Here is a 20,398-nt window from a genome sequence, read left to right on the forward strand (position 1 = left end):
GATCACTTTCCCCTGGTACCACAACAACATATGAGCAGAAACATTAAACACCCCTGCAGTTGGAGTATGGGGAACTGAGAAATTAATTTAAGAGGGGAGGGGAATTAAGCAGGGAGTACTAGACACTGAGATATGGTTATAATGGTGTCAGTGTCTGATATAGGGTTGTACTGTAGGCTATGTACAATGGGCTAAGCACAATGGAAGTTAGGTCTGACATCCACAGTATTCATCTTTTCACCATACTGGCAAGTTGGATGGGGAACTGAATTTTAAAGCTATCTTTTAGAAATGCCCTTTAAGCAACCATTTGTTAGTGTGTGTATTACACTAGTATGCCAACTGTTCTTTTGGACAGATGAGTTTCAGCACACGCTACGGAGACAAAAGCTAGGGTGTATAGATCATATACATATATCTCAGAGATTCCTCCATAATTGTCATTACAGAGAATTCCTGTGTATACTTTCTACAGTTTTTTAATTGTACTTTTACATAGACTGTACGTCTATAGTGTACTGTAATGTTAAAATCAATTCACAAATAAAGTATATTTGTAACGGTTTCGTTTTAATGACTACATGGAGAATTCATCTATGTGGAGTGTGCAATGAGTTTTTAATTGAACAATGACTAGAAGGACAAGTTATGGAACAAGTAAATCTGTCATGTAGGAAGGAAATAAATGTGTGCACACCCTCTCCAGTCACAAGTTACCGTGAAATGAAAATTTCCATTCCGGCTTCTGAACAGAGTTGTTTCATTAGAAAGTTTCTACATGCTGAAAACATTGACAAATCACACTGAAGGCCAGCACAGCAAGAAACCCAAGTTACCCACTGGGACGAGTATTGTTCACTGGTTTAACAGGAAACTTTGGAGAAGTTAAAAAAGAAAGTCATTTTGCCAACCACAGAGGGGGGAAAGAAAACTGTATGGATGTGAATAACAGATAAATACAGATACAGTCACTAAGCATTCAACTGGGATTCATTTCCTTCTCAAAATCAAGTGTCTCAATAGAAGCCAGCCAAGACATCTCCCATAAATTGTGTTTATCTCACAAAAATGTCTTAAAACACACACATAGTTAAGAATCATTGTCATTACAAACTAAGCATCCATGTTCCTCTACTCTCTCCTTGTTTGATGTGCATGCAGTACACAATGGGCCTCATTCATTGAGGAAAGTAAAGCAAAAAAATGAGTAACTTTGAACCTTGGCAAAACCATGCTGCAATGCAAGTGGTGCATATCAGTTTATTATTTTGCACATAAAGAAAATACTGCCTGCTTTTATCATGTAGCACACAAATACTTAATAGCTTTATTTTTACACTGAAATTTAAAGTTGATCTAGACTGTCCTCACATTTGAAATTTACCTCCTCCTCCAATACAACATGGTTTAACCATGGTTCAAAGTTATTCATTTTTTTTATTTACTTTCCTTAATGAATCAGGCCACAACTCAAAAGTGTAATTTAAAGAAAACCAGACACAACATACACCTCATTAATTATTGTTTGGGTGATCATTGATTTTGTTTGTTTGTTTTTTGTAAATGACAAGTTAATCCTCTTGTGCAATTAATGCAAACGACAGATTTTTACGTTTGTTTGTAGACTGTTTAAATAAGTCCCAAGTTCTGTTTTAACTAAAACAAGTAATACAATTACACTAATTTTAATAGTGTATTTGACTAGCGTCACGATACTTTATTGTATTCAATCTAGATCACTTGTTCCGTGGGGAAAGTCTTTAATTTTGAAATGGGCGGACATAAAACAACCTGTAACCAAATCAGATTATTGGCAGGGGATGAGTGTGGTAGTGAACTGTACACTTGTGTGATTGTGTCAGTGAGGACAGGGGCAGTGTCATGAAGTGAGGAGGGGAATGGAGGAAAAAGTGGAAGGTAGAAGAGAGTTTGATAATAAAAGGAGCAGGGGCCCCCAACAACACACTTAGTGATGCAAGCCTACTGTCTAACTGATGTGGGAAGATTATGTCCAATGTAACTTCCAACTTATATTTAAAAATGAAACAATAAATAGAACTTGAAATAAAAAAAGACACAATACTGTGAAAAAAAATCTCTGAATGGAGCCTTTCCTTAAAATGCTGTATATAAGATTACATATTTGTCTTCAATCTCAACTGACATTTTCTTAATCACTATACTGCCCCTTACTAGTATTAGGTCAAACACAGGTCTGGTCCCATGTCCCTTGACCTGTAAAAGGTTATCTGATCAACTAGGTGAGAATTATATTGCACCCAGGTGTCTGGACTGGGGTAACACAGACCTAACCTGACACACTTCACTTATTTTATTGCTTTTTATTTCTATGTAAACGATAGTGTGTTTTCTGTAGACAATAATACAACAGGTCACAGAACGCACAATGTAGATTACGCAAGCTATGCAGACGCTATATAAATAAATGTTAATAAATAAAGTATATATTGGTTAATATTTTTGCTGAACCAGAGCCAGTAAGTACAAACCTGAAAAATGGAAAAATAACAAAATTAAAGTTGGATCACAAACAGGGAACATTAAGAGGAGCAGGACTTGTGTGAAAGTGTATGGGATCTGAACATACACAGAGGAACGCAGTTTGTGTATTACTGGCAGTGATGAGAAATGTTTCTTCCCCATATTATTATAACATTTGATTACTTTGCAAATAACACTCTCTCTACCTGTGCAAATACACAGTCCAGCAAATGTCACTATTAATTTACAAAGTGCAGGGCAGTACTGTCAGTATAAGAAATCATATATAGAAACAGAACAAGGACATGCAAGTTTCACGGAGAAGTGGCAGACGTGAGACAGAGGGTAGAGAGGACTTCTTGTTGTGAGAGCTTGCAATCTAGGCCAGGCCAGCCTGTGTCTCTCCAGGTGTTGTGGAAATACAAGTTCCAGTACACACTGCCAGCCATCAGCTGGCTATCTACTGGCAAAGCATGCTGGGGCTTGTAGTGTCACAACACCTGGAGACCCACAGGTTGGCCTGGCTTGATCTACAAAATAGATACAGGAAGCACAAAGTTAGCTTTGTGATGTCAGGATTCACCTCCTTCTCTTAAAGGGGCTGTCAACCTTCAGATGACTAGTTTATTGGATTACACAAGGCTTCCTGAAACTTTTCCTTTATTTTTCTGTTTTTTGGTCATATATTCAATACAGTGTATTTAAAGAAAGCTAGACATGAATTGAAATATATTTAGTAAATGTTGGAGGAGGGCACCTACAATCTGTTAAACTATCTGAAGGTAAAATAACCTTGTAGCCATCTCTGAAAGCTCTCAACTTGAGAGAGATAAACATTTCCCATCTGATCTGTATGGTGTAAGAAGCAGAGGACATAAATAATGAATACTTCAAATGACACCAGTAAAGTAACACCCAATACTCTCATAGCTATTAACAAGGAACAATGAATCATCATCATCATCTATTTATTTATATAGCGCCTGCAGATTCTGTAGCGCTTTACAATTAGGAACAAACAGTAATAAAACAATTCTGGGTAACACAGACAGAGAAGTAAGAAGGCCCTGCTCGCAAGCTTACAACCTTGGTGCATTGGGTTCTATCCTGACTAAAATGCTATTTGAATTGAGTTTATATATTCTACCACTGTTTGTGTATGTGTCCGTCCACGATCCAAAGACATTCTGGTAAATTAAAAGGCTCCTGACTAAAAGTGCCCTTTTTTACATATAAAGTAGGAAAATTAGATTGTAAGCTTCACTGATACAATGATCGAAGCATAACAAGGATCAAGAGCTTGTGATCACCTAAATTATACAATATAACAGTCTCCTTTTAAACAGTCACTCAAACGTAACCAAATTGTTGTTAAATAATCTTTACTTGCAACTTCTGTATTGCGATGAAAAATAAGGCTCACCGGTTATGTAAATAGAGCATTTTTCTTCCTTTATCAGTTTACCAAGCGTACGCAATCAAATCAGTCTTGCACACTTCATGATTGACATCACCTCTGACTAGCCAGGCAGCACACCACCTTAGGGGTGAGAGAGCAATTAATCTGTTCCTGCTAGTTGCTTCTGGATCAGAAAGAAATCAGTTCTGACAGACATATTATGAACCACGTTTAGATCTTTAAAGGAAAGGTTTTGGAGAGCACAGCTGAGGAATGACCTCATTTGTGTGCAGAAAGACAACTAACTTCCTCCGTTTTTTTAACCCTCTGATGCCAGAGGTTCTGACACATGGGCTAAAGCAACTGAGGGGTCAGTCTGAATTATTATGGATTAATTGTGGTGTGAATTCATTAACTTTAAAAACAATATTGAGAGCCTGCAGAAAATTGATCCAGCTGCTTACTCCAGCAAACTACGTTCCTCCTTTGTAAATATTGCAATAAAAATAGATGTAACCACAAGTAAAAAAACAAACTTGCTGATATCCAGCCGTTAAATTAACTGGCAATCTACCATTTCCAACACGGCTCCAATAGTCAATAGATGATTGGTACTTTTTTTTTTTTTTATAAATGTATAAATGATATATTGCATACACAAACACATTTTGTGTATTTAATGTAATATGTACAATAAAACTACAAATAGTGATACTTTTCATTATAAAGGAGACATATAGAAACCACTACTTTTAGAGCAAATTAATGTAATAGATTTTGTACATTTTGCTAGTGATATAAAAAATTCAGGCCAGTAGGACCAATCCCAGTTGTGCTGCCATCACTAGCATAAATACAATAAAGATTTCTCACATGTAGCATGATCTAGAACAGGCCTGTCCAACCTGCGGCCCTCCAGGTGTTGTGAAACTACAAGCCCCAGCAGATGTTGTGGAGGGCCGCAGGTTGGACAGGCCTGATCTAGAACCTGCATGAATTCCACATGTACTTATTATATCTCCAAGCATAATTCATGTTCTTAATGGGATGTATGAAATTAACGAATACAACTATCCGGGACTGGTCAGTATTTCCTTCCTACTCCTCAAGAACACACAATGTAATCTTATATAGCTGCTTTTGTCGCTACACCTGAAAGAGTTAACCCATACAACCATGCCATGTGGAGAAAAGGTTTGCTTATAAACTGGGAGAGTCCAAACAATCTAAATGGATCAATTAAGGTGTAAGTTGTGCAGCTGTTTTGTGTATATTTATATGCATTCAAACACATACACACATTTATCGTCCCTCCAAACATTTCAGGTAATATAAACCCACACACAATTACAGCGACACGGTGCTGAACCTGGGGGAACAAATCTGGATAAATGCTTGTTGTGAGCTGCACAGGTGAGAAAGTGACCTTGGTTTGGGGGTTTATTAAAATGTCTCACTGATTTATTGTATGGTGTTCTATTTAAACATTGCACAAAGCCATATAAATAAGACAAGGGTTACTAATACATAACGAGATAAAAAAAAAATGTGTATTCCTTGTACAGGGCCATAATGACCATACAGGTACTACAAAGCATGTGCAAGGGCAGTAGACTAAGGGGGCGGTGCCAAAAGAAGGATTTTAATATATGCTTGGTAGGTGGGGTGTGTATTCACTCAGGAGAGTGGTTATCCCTCCTTACACTGCCTCCTGTCCTCCAACTGTTGGACTGCTGTGTAGTTCAACTAAGAAAAGTTGAGTACAGGCTGCATGCAGTCTATGGAGCAGCTCATCCACCAATCACAGCGCAGTTATGACACCTATCCACCATTGCTCCCAACACAGTGTGCTAGGATTTGTGTTCACATTGTTTTGGTGTTAAATATTTAGAACAGAGTTTCCAAACATTTCCTTCCAATTTTCATTTTACCTGCAATAATTGTGTGATGTGTCAATTTAATTTTAACTTTTTTGAGGGTTTTTTTTATTTCTTATTAAACAGTTTACTTTATTGGTAAATTCGACCACGTGGCCTAATTTTCTGTTATCAGAGGGAGAGTCCTTATATTACATTATATTATCCTTATAAATGCCAATCTGAGCCCAACAAGCCAATTTGGATCATAAAAAAACCCACTTAGAATGTATCCTTTATTTGGGACATCTAAGCAGTGAAAGCACTGACATTGGGCATGGAAGTTAGAGGTTTTTTTTTCTAATTATTTTCAATAATACCAAATATCTGCAAGTAAAAAAAATCAAAATAACACAGGAAACGAAGAACTTCATTAACATTATCAAACAGGGAAAGTAAAATATATGAAACAGATGCTCCCCAGAATAACATATGTTAGAAGTCATGTCCTAGATTTTATGCAATCATTTTGCATGCACGATTTGCGATACAAATGTTTCCAGAAACATCTACATTAATATGCAGGATGCAATATGTCCCAGGTCTTCTGTACACATCTACAGGTGAACACTGCTAGAAACGACAGTGCTATATGCAATAGAATTAGTTTAGTATTTTAAAAAGAAAAACAGAAAATAATCTTCACTTGATTTCGCGTTTTCTTCCATTTTTATTCTATACTTCTTAGATTTAAACTGGTTTAATGGGTTGACCTAGAACATTAATGGGGGAACAAGGGAAGAACACAACTGGGGAAAAAACGTTTAATGTTTCTGTTTTCCCACTGGGCCGTTATGTACAGAGGCTGCTGGCAATGCAACACTTTGAAGATTTTCTCAGAATTAATTCCTGAGAAACCAAAGATGCATATGGAAGTTTATATGAGACCAGGAACGGGGCTACTGGTTCCCAGATGTTGCAGCCAATACTTCATCTTGCTACAATGAGTCTCTTAAGAAATGGGAAAAATTTGTTCTGTGCTTCATGTTTTATTCACAGGACTAAATAAACGTTTTACGGAACTGTCCAAAGTAATATTTGGAGCTCTCATCACACTCAACAGTGGCTGAAGTGTCCTCTGTTTGTTCATTTTTGCCAGCGCTGGTCAAATTGCAGCCAATAGACCGGACATAGTCCTCCAACAGTGTGTTTTATTGTGTGTGTGTCCCAGGATCACAGTGAACCTCTACTGTATTACACTTTAAGACACGATTTACAAAAGTTGAATAAAGCACAAAGCAGATACTGACGGATAGTGGCCACTGCATACTGATTAATGAATGGGGTTAAGGGTGTATCCAAAATGTTGCAGCTGCATAAGAGCTTTGTGTCCTTGTTAGATTCCACACAATAAAAAACGAAATATATGCACCCCACTTTTTGGATCTGGATCTTATCGCGTGTGTGTTTGACAGGTCTCGGGAAGAAGGAGAGAACTGCAGGACTAGGAGGAGAATGGTCAAGCTAAGGACACAGCGATGCATAAGGTTTACATTAAAGAAAGGGGGAATGAAGAAAAGGAAAATGTAGAAAGGTAAGGAGGTGAAGTTAGCAGAAATAAGAGTGGTGGAAACAGTAACTAGACACAATTACACTGCAAACTGAAAGGAGAAATAATACAAAATATACCCGATACCTATATACCAATGTGCAATATGATGTAGCACGTGCCCTTGTGTATCTAACTCCCACAGATTGTAAGCTTGGGCCCTCTTACCTCTCTGTCTGTGTGTATTACCCAGTATTGTTTTATTAATGTTTGTTGCCAATTGTAAAGCGCTAAGGAATTTGCTGGCGCTATATAAATAAATAAATAATGATGATGATATACAATGAAGGCAGACATTGTTCTGGATGAACCAATATTAATGAGATTGCAACCAATCCACTAAGAACTAGTGAACTGATAGCCTGAATATTGAAATAGCTGCCTCTACTGTATGGAGGGGACTGGTTCACTTTAACACACAGCGTAAATATTGTGCACGGCAAGACTATATCGTAGAAAACAGGTTTCTTTTCACTATTTCATTACTTTCCAGAATTACAAGGGTATCTGCACTGTTTAAACGATAGAATTGTATAAGCTAATGCTCTGATTCAAGTGTGATTTGTCTTCCATAATGCACAGCGTTACAGAAGCTTTCAGAATGGGTCATGTGACACAAATTAGTGGGGCCTGATAGAGCGCTCTGCAATCTCTGCCACAAGATCCCTATACAGAAGAATCTTTATACACCATATCAAATATGTAGTTTCAAGTTGACCGCTCGCCTACAAGCAGTGGTGAAACTTATCTTTGTGAGGGGAAACCAATATTTTTGACAATACAGACTATCACCTTCACTAAATAACAAAGACATCAATGATTTAGGCGTCACAAAATGCCACCTGACCCTGTGACATCCCTGAATTCTAGAAAGTTTATGGGTTGAACTCTCCTGAATATTGTTACTTAAAAGGAACGTCCACAGTTCTAAGTGCAAAAGAGATCCCCATGAGGATTCACAGCAGAAAAGGGTAAATGTTAGATACATTTAGTGTGTATTTAGCAACCTACTATAACGAAGGTAGGGGTTAAAGGATAGAAGCCCTTTTTACAATGGATATTTGATAAACCAGATACTAAAATTTTACACAGCAAGGAATTAAGTGCAATATATATCTGCTGCCAATCAGACAGAAGCACATTAAGATGATTATGTGGGGAGAATATTTATCAGTTGCAGAGTCAGTGGCAGATAAAACAGGAAACAATTATCTGTTTTCTGACATAGGCTGAAACAGAAGGACATGATTAGTTTATGTAGTTTAGCTGCACTTTTATCTGTCTACTGTGATCAACGTCGCTTTGTCCAGGGATAAGCAGTTCTTCATCGAACCACAACTCCCAGCATGTTCTTTCAATGAGTAGTTAAAACACAACTCCAGAACGGCAAGTAAATGTCATCTGCATCCTAGCACAAAGCAGTATGTTACTTTCCAAACCATCCTTTATATTTCCGGTAGAAACAAAAACTGTTGTTCCCCCCTCCTGATGTTATGCTCCATTTGTGTTCTCTATGAATAAATTCATTTTTGGTTATCATTATGCTATCATTAAAATTAAAATCAGTCTATGATTTCGGCAGGATGAAATCTTATATATGTGCTTGGTAAAGTTGAAAATACTTTCCAAATCTACAAGTGTATAAGCCCCATTTAAGAAAGATGCTTGTAGATGGGTATGCTTTAATGTAACAGCTTTCTGTTTTCAATTAAGAATGCCATTGTGGAAGCTTTAAAAATGGGTCATGTGACACAAATGGGTTGGCTCAGGGTTTCCCAAACCCAGTCCTCAGGGTTTTCCTGGATCACGTGACATAATTAGGACCACCTGTTGATCTGTTACAATGTGTCAGTCAGTAATGAATACACCTGTGCTCCAGCAAGGAGATATGGAAAACCTGCACTGTTAGGGAGCCTTGAGGACTGGGTTTGGGAAACCCTGGGTTGGCTTATATTTGACCAGCGTTGACATAAATTAACAAACTGAGATCACTCCAGCCATCGATGAGCGTGAGGAGAGTGCCAAATATTGCTTTGGACTGAAGCAGGAGACTCCTATTAGTAAAACATAACCTATAAAGAAATCAAATCTTTGCACATCATACGAAATATGTAGTTTAAATACAGCCTATCGCCTAGAAGCATTGAACAAAAGCATTTTGTGGGCTGGGCCACCATTTTATGAGAATGGATCTGTTCACTGGTAACCAATGACATTACTAAGAACATGAATGACAGCATTCTACCCACAAGTCATAACCAATAATCATGAGGCACAAGTTCCACGTGGATGGACAACCCTGACACTCATGAATATTGGCTCAGTCTACAAAATGGGTCACTTTACTATCCTGAATGTTATCGTTTGTTATAAAGATCCACAACAGTAAAGTAACTTGGCTTCCTGAGCCTTGTAAGACTTGCATCAAATATTTGATTTCACGGAGCGGTAATATAGTGGAATCAGAATTTACCTGCCAGAAATCTGCAGCAAGTACAGCATGCAATGAGACAACGCAGATCAATGTACATAAGATTAGAAAGGCAGCGAGCACATGGTTTGACTCCCTTAAAGAAAAATGTTTTATCTGCACCAAATTACATAAAAAAAAAAAAGATAAAAGCACCCCGTAGAACACAAAAGCAAATCTTTACAACTTTTATATCAACGCACTGTTTATAAAGTGCTAACATTAGCCAGTACTATGGGAAACTAAAAATAAATAAATTATAATTTACCATTTAGCTATGTGAATTTCTACAGGCACGATGAGGCAGCTTTGGTTTTGAAGGCATTGACAGATGAGTGGACATGAATTAAATGTTTTAATACTAGAAAGGGATAAAATATCTTCAGAATTAATCCCTAGCTGAACGGGTTGTCTCTGTAGGAATTAAACTTTTCCTTGGAAAAGGTGTTTCCTATCCCAGAACATGAAGCATGACATAATCTCCGCACCACTTAATTCCAGGACCATGTCAGCAATCAATTATCTACAGTAATTGGGATTGTCATGTTGGGCAGTTGCTGTATCTGTAAACTGTTAAAAACAGATGTATTGGACCCATCCCTCATCCTGAACCCTGATTCTACAGGACTGAATTTCTGATCAAAGTTAAACTGTGTCTGTAATCATTTAAAACACAAATGGGTGAAAAATCTAAACTTCCAGTAGACAATAATTACAATTGTCCACATTGTTTTATTTTGGGTACCATCTTTAATCATTGTCCCAATTCACTAAATGATGCTACAACAGACCGGCACATTGACTACAAACAAAATGCGTAGGTTTTACTAAAATGATTTGGCCTAGGAATGCGGTGAATACGGGACTGCATACATCCAGAACCCAAGTCTAACATTCATCACAAAGTGAACATAAAAGTGAATGTAAATAAATACAACGTGATATAAAAATAAGTTATGTGAAAATTACAATATACTGTATATTATTTTAAACAACATTAAAAACGCCCTCTACCAGTGCCATGAAGGTTTACAAATTTTGTAAACTGACAGATAATGTCAATGTCTATATTCTTGCAAGCAATTGTATCTATATTTACTGTCCATTCTATATAAAATAAACACATATCAGATTTCAATTACACATAAACATGTAGAAACCCAACACATGTCCAGGCTGGCCGGCTCAGATTTTGCAACAAGTTAATTTAGCCGCGCTCAGTTTCTTCTCCACCGCTATCTGCGGTCAGCCAATCAAGACGCAGACCAGATTGGAGGAGGAGCCTGTGTCAGCGGCTTGTCAAACAGTAAGTACCCTACTGCACATGTGCCTCTGACTGCAGCCACAGATAGGCAGAGTATTGCAGCTTGAGAGCCAAGAGCTTCCTTATATAAACATGAATACGGAGACCACAGGACTTGTAACTGGTGTGGAAATTATTTGTAATTGGATAAGCTATTTGGTCCAATGAACTCATCTTATTTTTAACATTTAATATTTTTATTTTAAGGATTTTAGGACCCAGGTCACCAGACAATGGTTTGCTTGTTCCTTGTACTTGGACATGTGAGCAAGTTGTATTAGCTCTGTACACTGGACCAGTTTTTTAATTGAGGATGATGATATTTTTACATTACTTAGGTCTCAATATGTACAACTCTTTATATTATCAGATTTTATCTGTATGGACAACTGCATAGTACCCCTTCTATATGGAATGTAACCCTGTGTGCGGCTGGATTACAGCATACATTATTTCAAGTTGGAGTCAATTTAATATACACAGGACGCAGATCAGCAACAAAAAGTAGATCTTTTTTCTTAATATGTATTCTTTTACAGTGTGATACCTGTGGTTACTAATCAAGGTGTAAACCATAAAGTGTAAAGCATAAATGTGTTAAATAAGTAAATCATTACACCAAATAGAATATATACATGGTGCACAGCATGGGCCATGGTATAGTGTAGTATATAAATACATACCAGACACATGCTATAGCGATGGCAAAATAAAAAAGGGAATATTTTAGTCTTCACGTTACAGTAAAAATAATATATTGTTTTCAGTGGGACAAATATGTAATTATTAATGTACATGGTATGGCAAAAATGTACTGTGTGTATCAGACCCACCTGTCCAATCATATATATATTCAGATCATATAGTCAGCCTCAAATAAGGCCAAGATACAACTTGTTATCCCCCATAATGCCTTTTATCTCCATGTATAGCAACACATGCCATGATATAGCCCCATATTTCACCACAATGCCACAAATATCCTCTATTTAGCCTTTTATTCCACCAACTAACCAATAATATTCACCCCCGGTCCCAAAATCAGCTAAAGCCATGTCAGCTAACAGACCCCACACTCAGGAGGAAATACAACTTAGGCCACGCTGTCATTGGCTGCACAGTACTAATGGTTTCCTTCCTGATGAACTATGATTGGCTTCAGCTCAGCAGGAAGTATGCCCTCGTCATCTGTGAAACCAACCACAAAGTCACCCAGCATGATGCCAGTTACAACATTCTTTATTTTAAAGTTGAACCAAGCTCACTGGGTGATGATCTCTGTTGTCTGTGACATAATTCCACTATAGGGACTCCAACCTTCATCTCAGTCAGGTCTAAAATCTAACCTAAAATTAATCATTTGGACCACACCAGGCATATTACTCAGGATGGTCATAATATTATTATCCTTTATAAAGCGCCAATATATTAATGCACACAAGGCAGATTCATAACATTAAATATTTGTGGCCACATAAATAAAAGAATGCAAAAAACGCAGTAATCACCATCAAGGAAGTACAGGTTAATTCCTCCTACGTACAGTGACTAATAGAATGCATGATAACATGAGTTCATTATTATATTTTACAGGCTGGATGAAATAACTGTAATATAAAATAGCCAATATAAGTGTGAAAATACAATGCATTATGAAAAAGAATAATAGCGGTATCGCTGCATAGTTAGAGATGTAGGGCCTAAGTCATTAATGTAAGGCAAAAAAGGAGTAAATGTGCTCTGGGACAAACCATGTTACAAAGCAAGGGGTGCAAATTAGTTTATTATTTTGCACATAAGGAAAATACTGTCTGTTTTTTCATCTAGCAACACAAATACTTGTTAGCTTTATTTTTACACTGAAATTTAAATTTATTCTAGGACATGCCCTATCCCAATTATAAATCTGTCCCCACATTTTAAATTTACCCCCCCCCCCCTCCAATGCAACATGGTTTTGCCCAGGTGCAAAGTTACTCCCTTTTATGCTTGGCTCTCCTTAATGACTCAGGCCTGTAGAGTGTATCATTTGTAATATAATGGTTTTCCTTTAGAACATCCTCATACAGTAAATAACTTTATTAATATCCTCAACTGCAAAGCCCGCTCTATCTCCTTAGTTACACAGCAATCTTAATGGCAGCACTCACCAGGCATGTTAACAACTATGTCCTTCGTGTGGCTCGGAGGATCCTCAACGCCTCCTTCCTTTGAGCTCCCGATTTCCCCATAATAAAGAGCGATCCCCAGCTGCATTATGCGGATGAACATCGGGAGTTGCTGATCAGTCAGGGAGAGTTTCAGACTATCCACCATTGTGTGAATCTATACAAACATAAAAACAATTGTGATGTTGATCACCCATGCGCAGGACCTCAACACATCCCAATGTAATTAGAGAGGGCCCAACACTTACACACACTCGAAGGATCAAGTTTGTGGGCTGGGCCAATATCCAACTTGGAAATTCATTAAGAACTAGTGATATCAGTGAAGCAGCATTATTTTTATTTTTGTTCATTGTAAGGTTCCACAGTGTTCCACACCGCATTCACGAAAACAAGGTGGACACAATAAACGCAGGTGTGAAAACAAAAAATAGGGTGGGAAAAGCGAGTGTGGCTCAGAGTGGAGATTGGGACATTTGTGAGGGTGTACTAGTGTGAGTAGTATAGGTGAGAGAAAGGTAAACTCTAGCAAACAGATGTTCAGCATGGTGGCTTAGTGGTTAGCACCTCTGCCTCACAGCACACTGGGGTCATGAGTTCAATTCCCGACCATGGTCTTATCTGTGTAGAGTCTGCATGTTCTCTCCGTGTTTGCGTGGGTTTCCTCCAGGTTCTTAGGTTTCCTCCCACACTTCAAAAACATACTGGTAGCTTAATTGGCTGCTATTAAATTGACCGTAGTGTGTATGTGTGTGTGCGCATGTTCGTGTGTGTGTGTATGTTAGAGAATTTAGACTGTAAGCTCCAATGGGGCATGGACTGATGTGAGTGAGTTTCCTGTACAGCGTTGCGGTGTTAGTGGCGCTATGTAAATAACTGATGATGATGATGGGTTTTCAAAGAGCATTTCAAAATGTGAGGACTAAGGGAGAGTCTGATTGGAAGTAGGAGGGAATTCCATAAGTGGGCAGCAACATGGAGTGTCTTGTAGGCGAGAGTGAGAGGTGGCGAGGCGGGGGTCAGGGGAACATATAAGAGAGGGAGAGTATTTCAAGATAAGGTTTGGGATGAAGGGGGAGTGTTGTGTTGTGTAGGTGAGGGTGAGAATTATGAACTAGATTTTGGAGAATATGGGGAACCAGTGTAGGGACTTGTGCGTCGTATGTGGAACAAGAGCAGTGTTGCTGCAGCACTTACAGATGGATTGAAGTGGGTATAGACAGGGCCGGATTAACCATAGGGCTAACTGGGCTGCAGCCCAGGGGCCTATGGCATCCAGGGGGCCCTTGAAAGTGCTCAGTAGCAGTATTGATCGGTCGGGGGCGGGGGCGCACCCGGTGCGATCAGTGCTGCTGAGCACTTTACCTGCAGTCCTCCGGCGCGCTGTAGTCTCCTTACTGAGGAGATATCGTGAGTCTCACTATCACTAGATCTCCTCAGTAAAGAGAGTACAGCGCGCCAGAGAAGGAGGTAAGTGCCGGGGGGGTCGCGGGCAGCTCAGATCACGGGTGCGGGCAGCCCCGATCACCGGGGGGGGGGGGCCCTAACGGGGGAATGGAGGCCCCCTTAGCCCAGGGGCCTCCATTCCCTTAATCCGGCCCTGGGTATAGAGAGAAATGCCAGATAGGAAGAGGTTGCGATAGAAAATTGATAAAAAAGCTTTTGCTGCATATTGGGTACAAAAGGGCATGAGGAATAAAGCAGATGGCAGAGTCAGAGACGACATCAAGGTAGCATACATGGAAGCCTGAGGAATTGTTAATAATCAAAATTATCCAAAAAGAGGAGATCTAAACAAATACAAATTATTACAAAAAAGGACTTCTTACAAGAAGTTGCTTTAAGGTTAGTGTCATGCTGAGGACTTAGAGGAAACCCACACAAATATGGGAACATACAAGTTCAAAGCAGATTACACCCATGTCACAATCGAAGCCAAGGCCTGAGTACGATGACATAGCAATGCTAACCACTGTGTCACCTATGTTTAGTAGGCAAAATTCTGCACAGGATACAATCTTTTCTTTATGCAAATTAGCAAACTCACAAGAATCATTAAACAGGAGGTTACAAAAGGTTGGAGGAACATTACTGCTTGGAAAATGTTCCAACAAATATCTGACATCCTCATAACCAAATACAGTGAAGGATCAAGCATCCACCATGTAGAAATAAGCATGAAAAACCACAAACTTCAGTAAAGGTGCATGGATGCAGCATCGGATCATTCCGTGTACAGTCTGCCATGTACTAACATATATGTGCATGTATCTTTAATGTGAAGAAGCCTGTAAGAACTTACCTTGATCACTGCAGGCATTTTGGAGTTAAGGCTGTCGTATGTGAAGTGTAGGCGGGTGCGGAAGGAGCACTTGTAAAGGAGAGGGTCCTGATAAAACTCTATTTTCCCACTGGCATTTCTCTTGTCCAGACAAACGGTGCAATCCGAAAAATTAATAACTTTCCTAAGAACCAGTTCAGAAGCTGGAAGACAAACACATCACATCATATAGAACATTCACATGCAGCCAGATCTTCTGTAGTTCAGATTGTAACGTAGAATAGACTGATCAGTAACAATTGCCAGCAGTTACACTTTATTTTATAGAGCTAACGGGAAGGAGATTTAGTTTTTCTCCCCTTTATAATTATTATGTTTCATGTTTTTTTTGCTTTTGTTTTGTTTTGTTTTTTTAAATAAGGGCTAAATGTAACAAAACAAAAAAAAAGGTGTACAGGGGTTTATTTTGCAAATATAACCCTTATGATTGTGTACAAAATATTAGATACACCTTCTACTAGAATGTATCTAACACCATTACTGCAGTGTCTCCATCTTTGGGGGCCGGGCATACACTCTTCTATCTTCGACTTGCTCCCACTGCCACATCATCTAGCCAACACCACTGGTTTGAACTAACCAGCAAAAAAATACTTGCTGGTGGGGGCTGATCACATACAGAACTCAGACCGTGTCTGCAAGTAAAGGTAAGTGCTAAGAGCACTCTATTAGACTTTCTTTAGTCTTATTATTTAGCAGCAGCGGTAATCCTCTCTGTGAGCTTCATTAAAGACACAGATGGGAAAGACACAAAGGATTAGGGATATCAGTCACAACTCACCAGAAATATCCATAAATGCTCGGTCCCAGAACTCATCCACAGTGTAACACTCTGCACAGGTGATATTGACGGACAGAACGATATCATCCTCAACGTACTTTAAGATTAGATTATTTACCACAATGTTCACGTTATTCACAACTCGCCGGATTAAGCTCTGAACATAACCTGCAAGAGAAAGGTCACACGTCTCAGTTTTGTTTTTAAAAATGTTCAATTTTACCAATAGAAAAGAAGAAACAATAAAAACACAAAATTAAAAAAAAAAAAATTTCAAGTTGTTAAAATGTTTCTTTGATTAAAAAAATGGAATTATATGCAAAGGTAAACCTAGGGTTTCTTAAAATAAGAATGGCAATAGAACAATAAGGGATGCCATTGGAGGAAACCCATGACCCCAGCACTGTAAGGAAGCAATGCTAACCGCTGTGCCACCCATAATCAAATTTATGCAACACCTATCTTTCTGTATCATTATAAGCTCAAGGAGAGCATCTGTCCTTTACCATATTTTGTAAATATGTTGCACAAAAGTAATTTTTTTTGTTTTATTGTTAAATTTTCTCTTTAAGACCCGATTGAACAGGGCAAGAGATCACCAGGTAGGAGGGACTGCTGTGCAAAGGACCAAATAAATAAAAAAATAAAGAAAATAAAAAATAAAAGTTTACATTTTAGTTTTGTAATATGGATTTAAGAACATTATTTAAAATCATAGACCAGTGGTTCCCAAACTTTTGCAGTTTGCGGCACCCTTAGAGTCTCCAAATTTTTTCAAGGCACCCCTCCAAAATAATTACTGAGCAGTCCTGTTTTAGAAGTAGTTGGGTCAAAAAATTGTAATAAGAATTTAAGTCAGGACAGAAATACTGATTTAGTTGTATGCAAAAATGCCCCCTCTGCATCCAGGCACTGCCCACAGGCACGCTGCCCCCTCTGCAGCCCTCTGTCACGCTGCTGCCCTCTGTCACGCTCCTGCCCTCTGCTGTCATGCTGCCCCCCTCTGCTGTCACACTGTCCCCCCTCTGCTGCCCCGCTGTCCCCCCCTCCGCTGTCACGATCCCTCTCACTCTGCCCCCCTCTCATGCTGTCCCCCTCCGCTGTCATGATCCTTCTCACTCTGCCACCCTCTGCTGCCTCGCGCTGCCCCGCTGTATCCCTCTGCTGCCCTGCTGTCCGCCTCCGCTGTCACGATCCTTCTCACTCTGCCCCCCTCTGCTGCCCCGATGTCACCCTCCGCTGTCACGATCCTTCTCACTCTGCCCCCCTCTGCTGCCCCGCTGTCCCCCTCCGTTGTCACGATCCTTCTCACTCTGCCCCCCTCTGCTGCCCCGCTGTCCCCCTCCGCTGTCACGATCCTTCTCACTCTGCCCCCCTCTGCTGCCCCGCTGTCACGATCCTTCTCACTCTGCCCCCCTCTGCTGCCCCGCTGTCACCCTCCGCTGTCACGATCCTTCTCACTCTGCCCCCCTCTGCTGCCCCGCTGTCCCCCTCCGTTGTCACGGTCCTTCTCACTCTGTCCCCCTCCGCTGTCACGATCCTTCTCATTCTGCCCCCTCTGCTGCCCCGCTGTCACGATCCTTCTCACTCTACCCCCCTCTGCTGCCTCGCTGTCCCCCTCCGCTGTCACGATCCTTCTCACTCTGCCTCCCTCTGCTGCCCCCCTCCGCTGTCACGGTCCTTCTCACTCTGCCCCCCTCTGCTGCCCCGCTGTCCCCCTCCGTTGTCACGGTCCTTCTCACTCTGCCCCCCTCTGCTGCCCCGCTGTCCCCCTCCGTTGTCACGGTCCTTCTCACTCTGCCCCCCTCTGCTGCCCCGCTGTCCCCCTCCGTTGTCACGGTCCTTCTCACTCTGCCCCCCTCTGTTGCCCCGCTGTCCCCCTCCGTTGTCACGGTCCTTCTCACTCTGCCCCCCTCTGCTGCCCCGCTGTCCCCCTCCGGTGTCACGATCCTTCTCACTCTGCCCCCCTCTGCTGCCCCGCTGTCCCCCTCCGTTGTCACGGTCCTTCTCACTCTGCCCCCCTTTGCTGTCCCCCTCCGTTGTCACGGTCCTTCTCACTCTGCCCCCCTCTGCTGCCCCGCTGTCCCCCTCCGGTGTCACGATCCTTCTCACTCTGCCCCCCTCTGTCCCCCTCCGTTGTCACGATCCTTCTCACTCTGCTCCGCGCCAGCCATAAAAAAAAAGAAAGAACATAAAAACTTACCAATCCAATCAGCTGTCACTGACGTCGATATTCAGTGACAGCTGCGGGAGAGAGGTGGATGCTGGGTCCCGGCGCCGTGCGGATGGGTAAGTTTTTGTGTTTTCTTTTTTCTATGGCTGGCCCGCGGCACCCCTGTAAGCTGCGGCGCACACTTTGGGAACCGCCGGTCATAGACTACATATAACACTCTAATTGTCCTTTTAAGTGCAATTACTCTTCTTAATTTGAGCCAAACTATTTTGTATAAAACTTCTGGGACATAGGGCTCTCATACTGATTTTATTTCATGCAATCTTTGTTTATTTATCTTTCCCAAGCTAATGAGAAAACAATAGTGCATCTCTAGGCCTGCTTCCTGAACCCTGTTTTTTTGAGCCTAGGCCTACTTCACGTTGGACATGACCATCACTCTCACTCACTGCTCCGTAAATAACTTGATATGCATTACCAAGTTATCTGTGTGTAATCTGCTAACAAGGAGATGTCTGGTGTTTGTTATATGTTTAGTCTAATAATGTGTTATATATTGCTGCTATCTGTGTATTGTATACTACTGTAAATTTCATGTATGGCACTGCGGACAACTTGTGGCAGAATAATTAATAACAATAATAATTATAATAATAATAATAAATAAAAAGTGTATCATCCTGGTATGAACTCCCGGAGTGTTTGCAGTGCAGTGTATTGCTCTATGTTTCTGAGAACACAGCCTGCCCTGCAACACTTATATACTTTCAGCTAAACATACCAATAAACTAAACAAAAAGCATTTGAATGCATCCCTTCTCCAAGAATGCAACCCTGGACTCAAAGAGTGTCACTGTGATTATCAGTCATGGTTTAACATCATTACAAGGTTGAATTTATAGTGAGAGTGATTTACAACTAAAGATAAAATGGTTATGTAGAGCAAGGCACAGAGGGTAGATCCCACCAGCTGAGCTTCTAAGCTGGTGCCTGGGACATTAGCAGACAAAGTGACTTATCCAGGGTCACAAGAAGCCAACAATGGGACTTAAACTGGGATCTCCAGAAAGGCTCTCGGGCTATTAAAAGTTATTTTAAGCTCATACATCCAGTGAGCTACGATGACGTTAGCAGCTCGGTTCCATAGTTAGAGAAAAAGGGAAAAAAAAGACAATAATCTATGAAAGACAATAATCTATGAACCTAAACCATTTTGAATTTCTACAGATAAATTTCTGCAAACAATTTCTTTCTAAAATGTTGTACAGTTTCATTACATGGGATCCCAAGTATCAACCTAAAAGAAGAATAGGATAAGGAGACTGTTTTAGATTACTTCCATTCTACATAGTCTGTAATTTGAATATTATTTCATACATTCTATGTGTAGCAGTCAACCTAAGCCAAAGTGTATGCAGGTCCTCTCCAAAAATACCCAATTGATACTGTGGAATGTTTTTTAAGTGCGAACGATAGGACCATTGCTGGAGTGCTATGGGTCTTAGCAAGATGTATCCGATTAATCAGGTGTGTTATATTCTCATGCTCCTCATTCACCTGAAAAAAAGTCAACCTGGTCATTACACTTAAACCGGTAAGAGGAGGATGAAAGATCTTTCAAACACTTCAGCACAATTTTTAGGACTGTTTTCTATACAGATATCATAGTTAGGACAAATTGTCTCTTCCTTGTCTGGTTCAGGGAGAATGTGATGTCTGCCATAATAGTTTGTTGAGAGAATAAATGGGATATAGAATTAGCCATTGCTAAAAAAAACAAGAAAAAAAAAAAACAC

At 40.1% G+C, this 20,398-nt stretch overlaps 1 protein-coding gene across 5 annotated transcripts in view; it reads right to left on the reverse strand.

Annotated features, from left to right (window-relative positions):
- Positions 1-20,398, reverse strand: part of VPS13B (vacuolar protein sorting 13 homolog B) — a 718,815-nt gene that overhangs the window by 636,192 nt on the left and 62,225 nt on the right. For all 5 annotated transcript variants that reach the window (XM_075213864.1, XM_075213863.1, XM_075213867.1 and 2 more), the window contains exons 5-7: positions 16,430-16,597; positions 15,610-15,791; positions 13,290-13,464 (exon numbers count right to left, since the gene is read on the reverse strand). In XM_075213864.1, the coding sequence (XP_075069965.1) occupies positions 13,290-13,464; positions 15,610-15,791; positions 16,430-16,597 (525 nt within the window). The remainder of the gene's footprint in view (positions 1-13,289; positions 13,465-15,609; positions 15,792-16,429; positions 16,598-20,398) is intronic.

The sequence above is a fragment of the Mixophyes fleayi genome, chromosome 5 (genome assembly GCF_038048845.1).
Source record: "Mixophyes fleayi isolate aMixFle1 chromosome 5, aMixFle1.hap1, whole genome shotgun sequence".
Lineage (NCBI taxonomy): Eukaryota > Metazoa > Chordata > Amphibia > Anura > Limnodynastidae > Mixophyes > Mixophyes fleayi.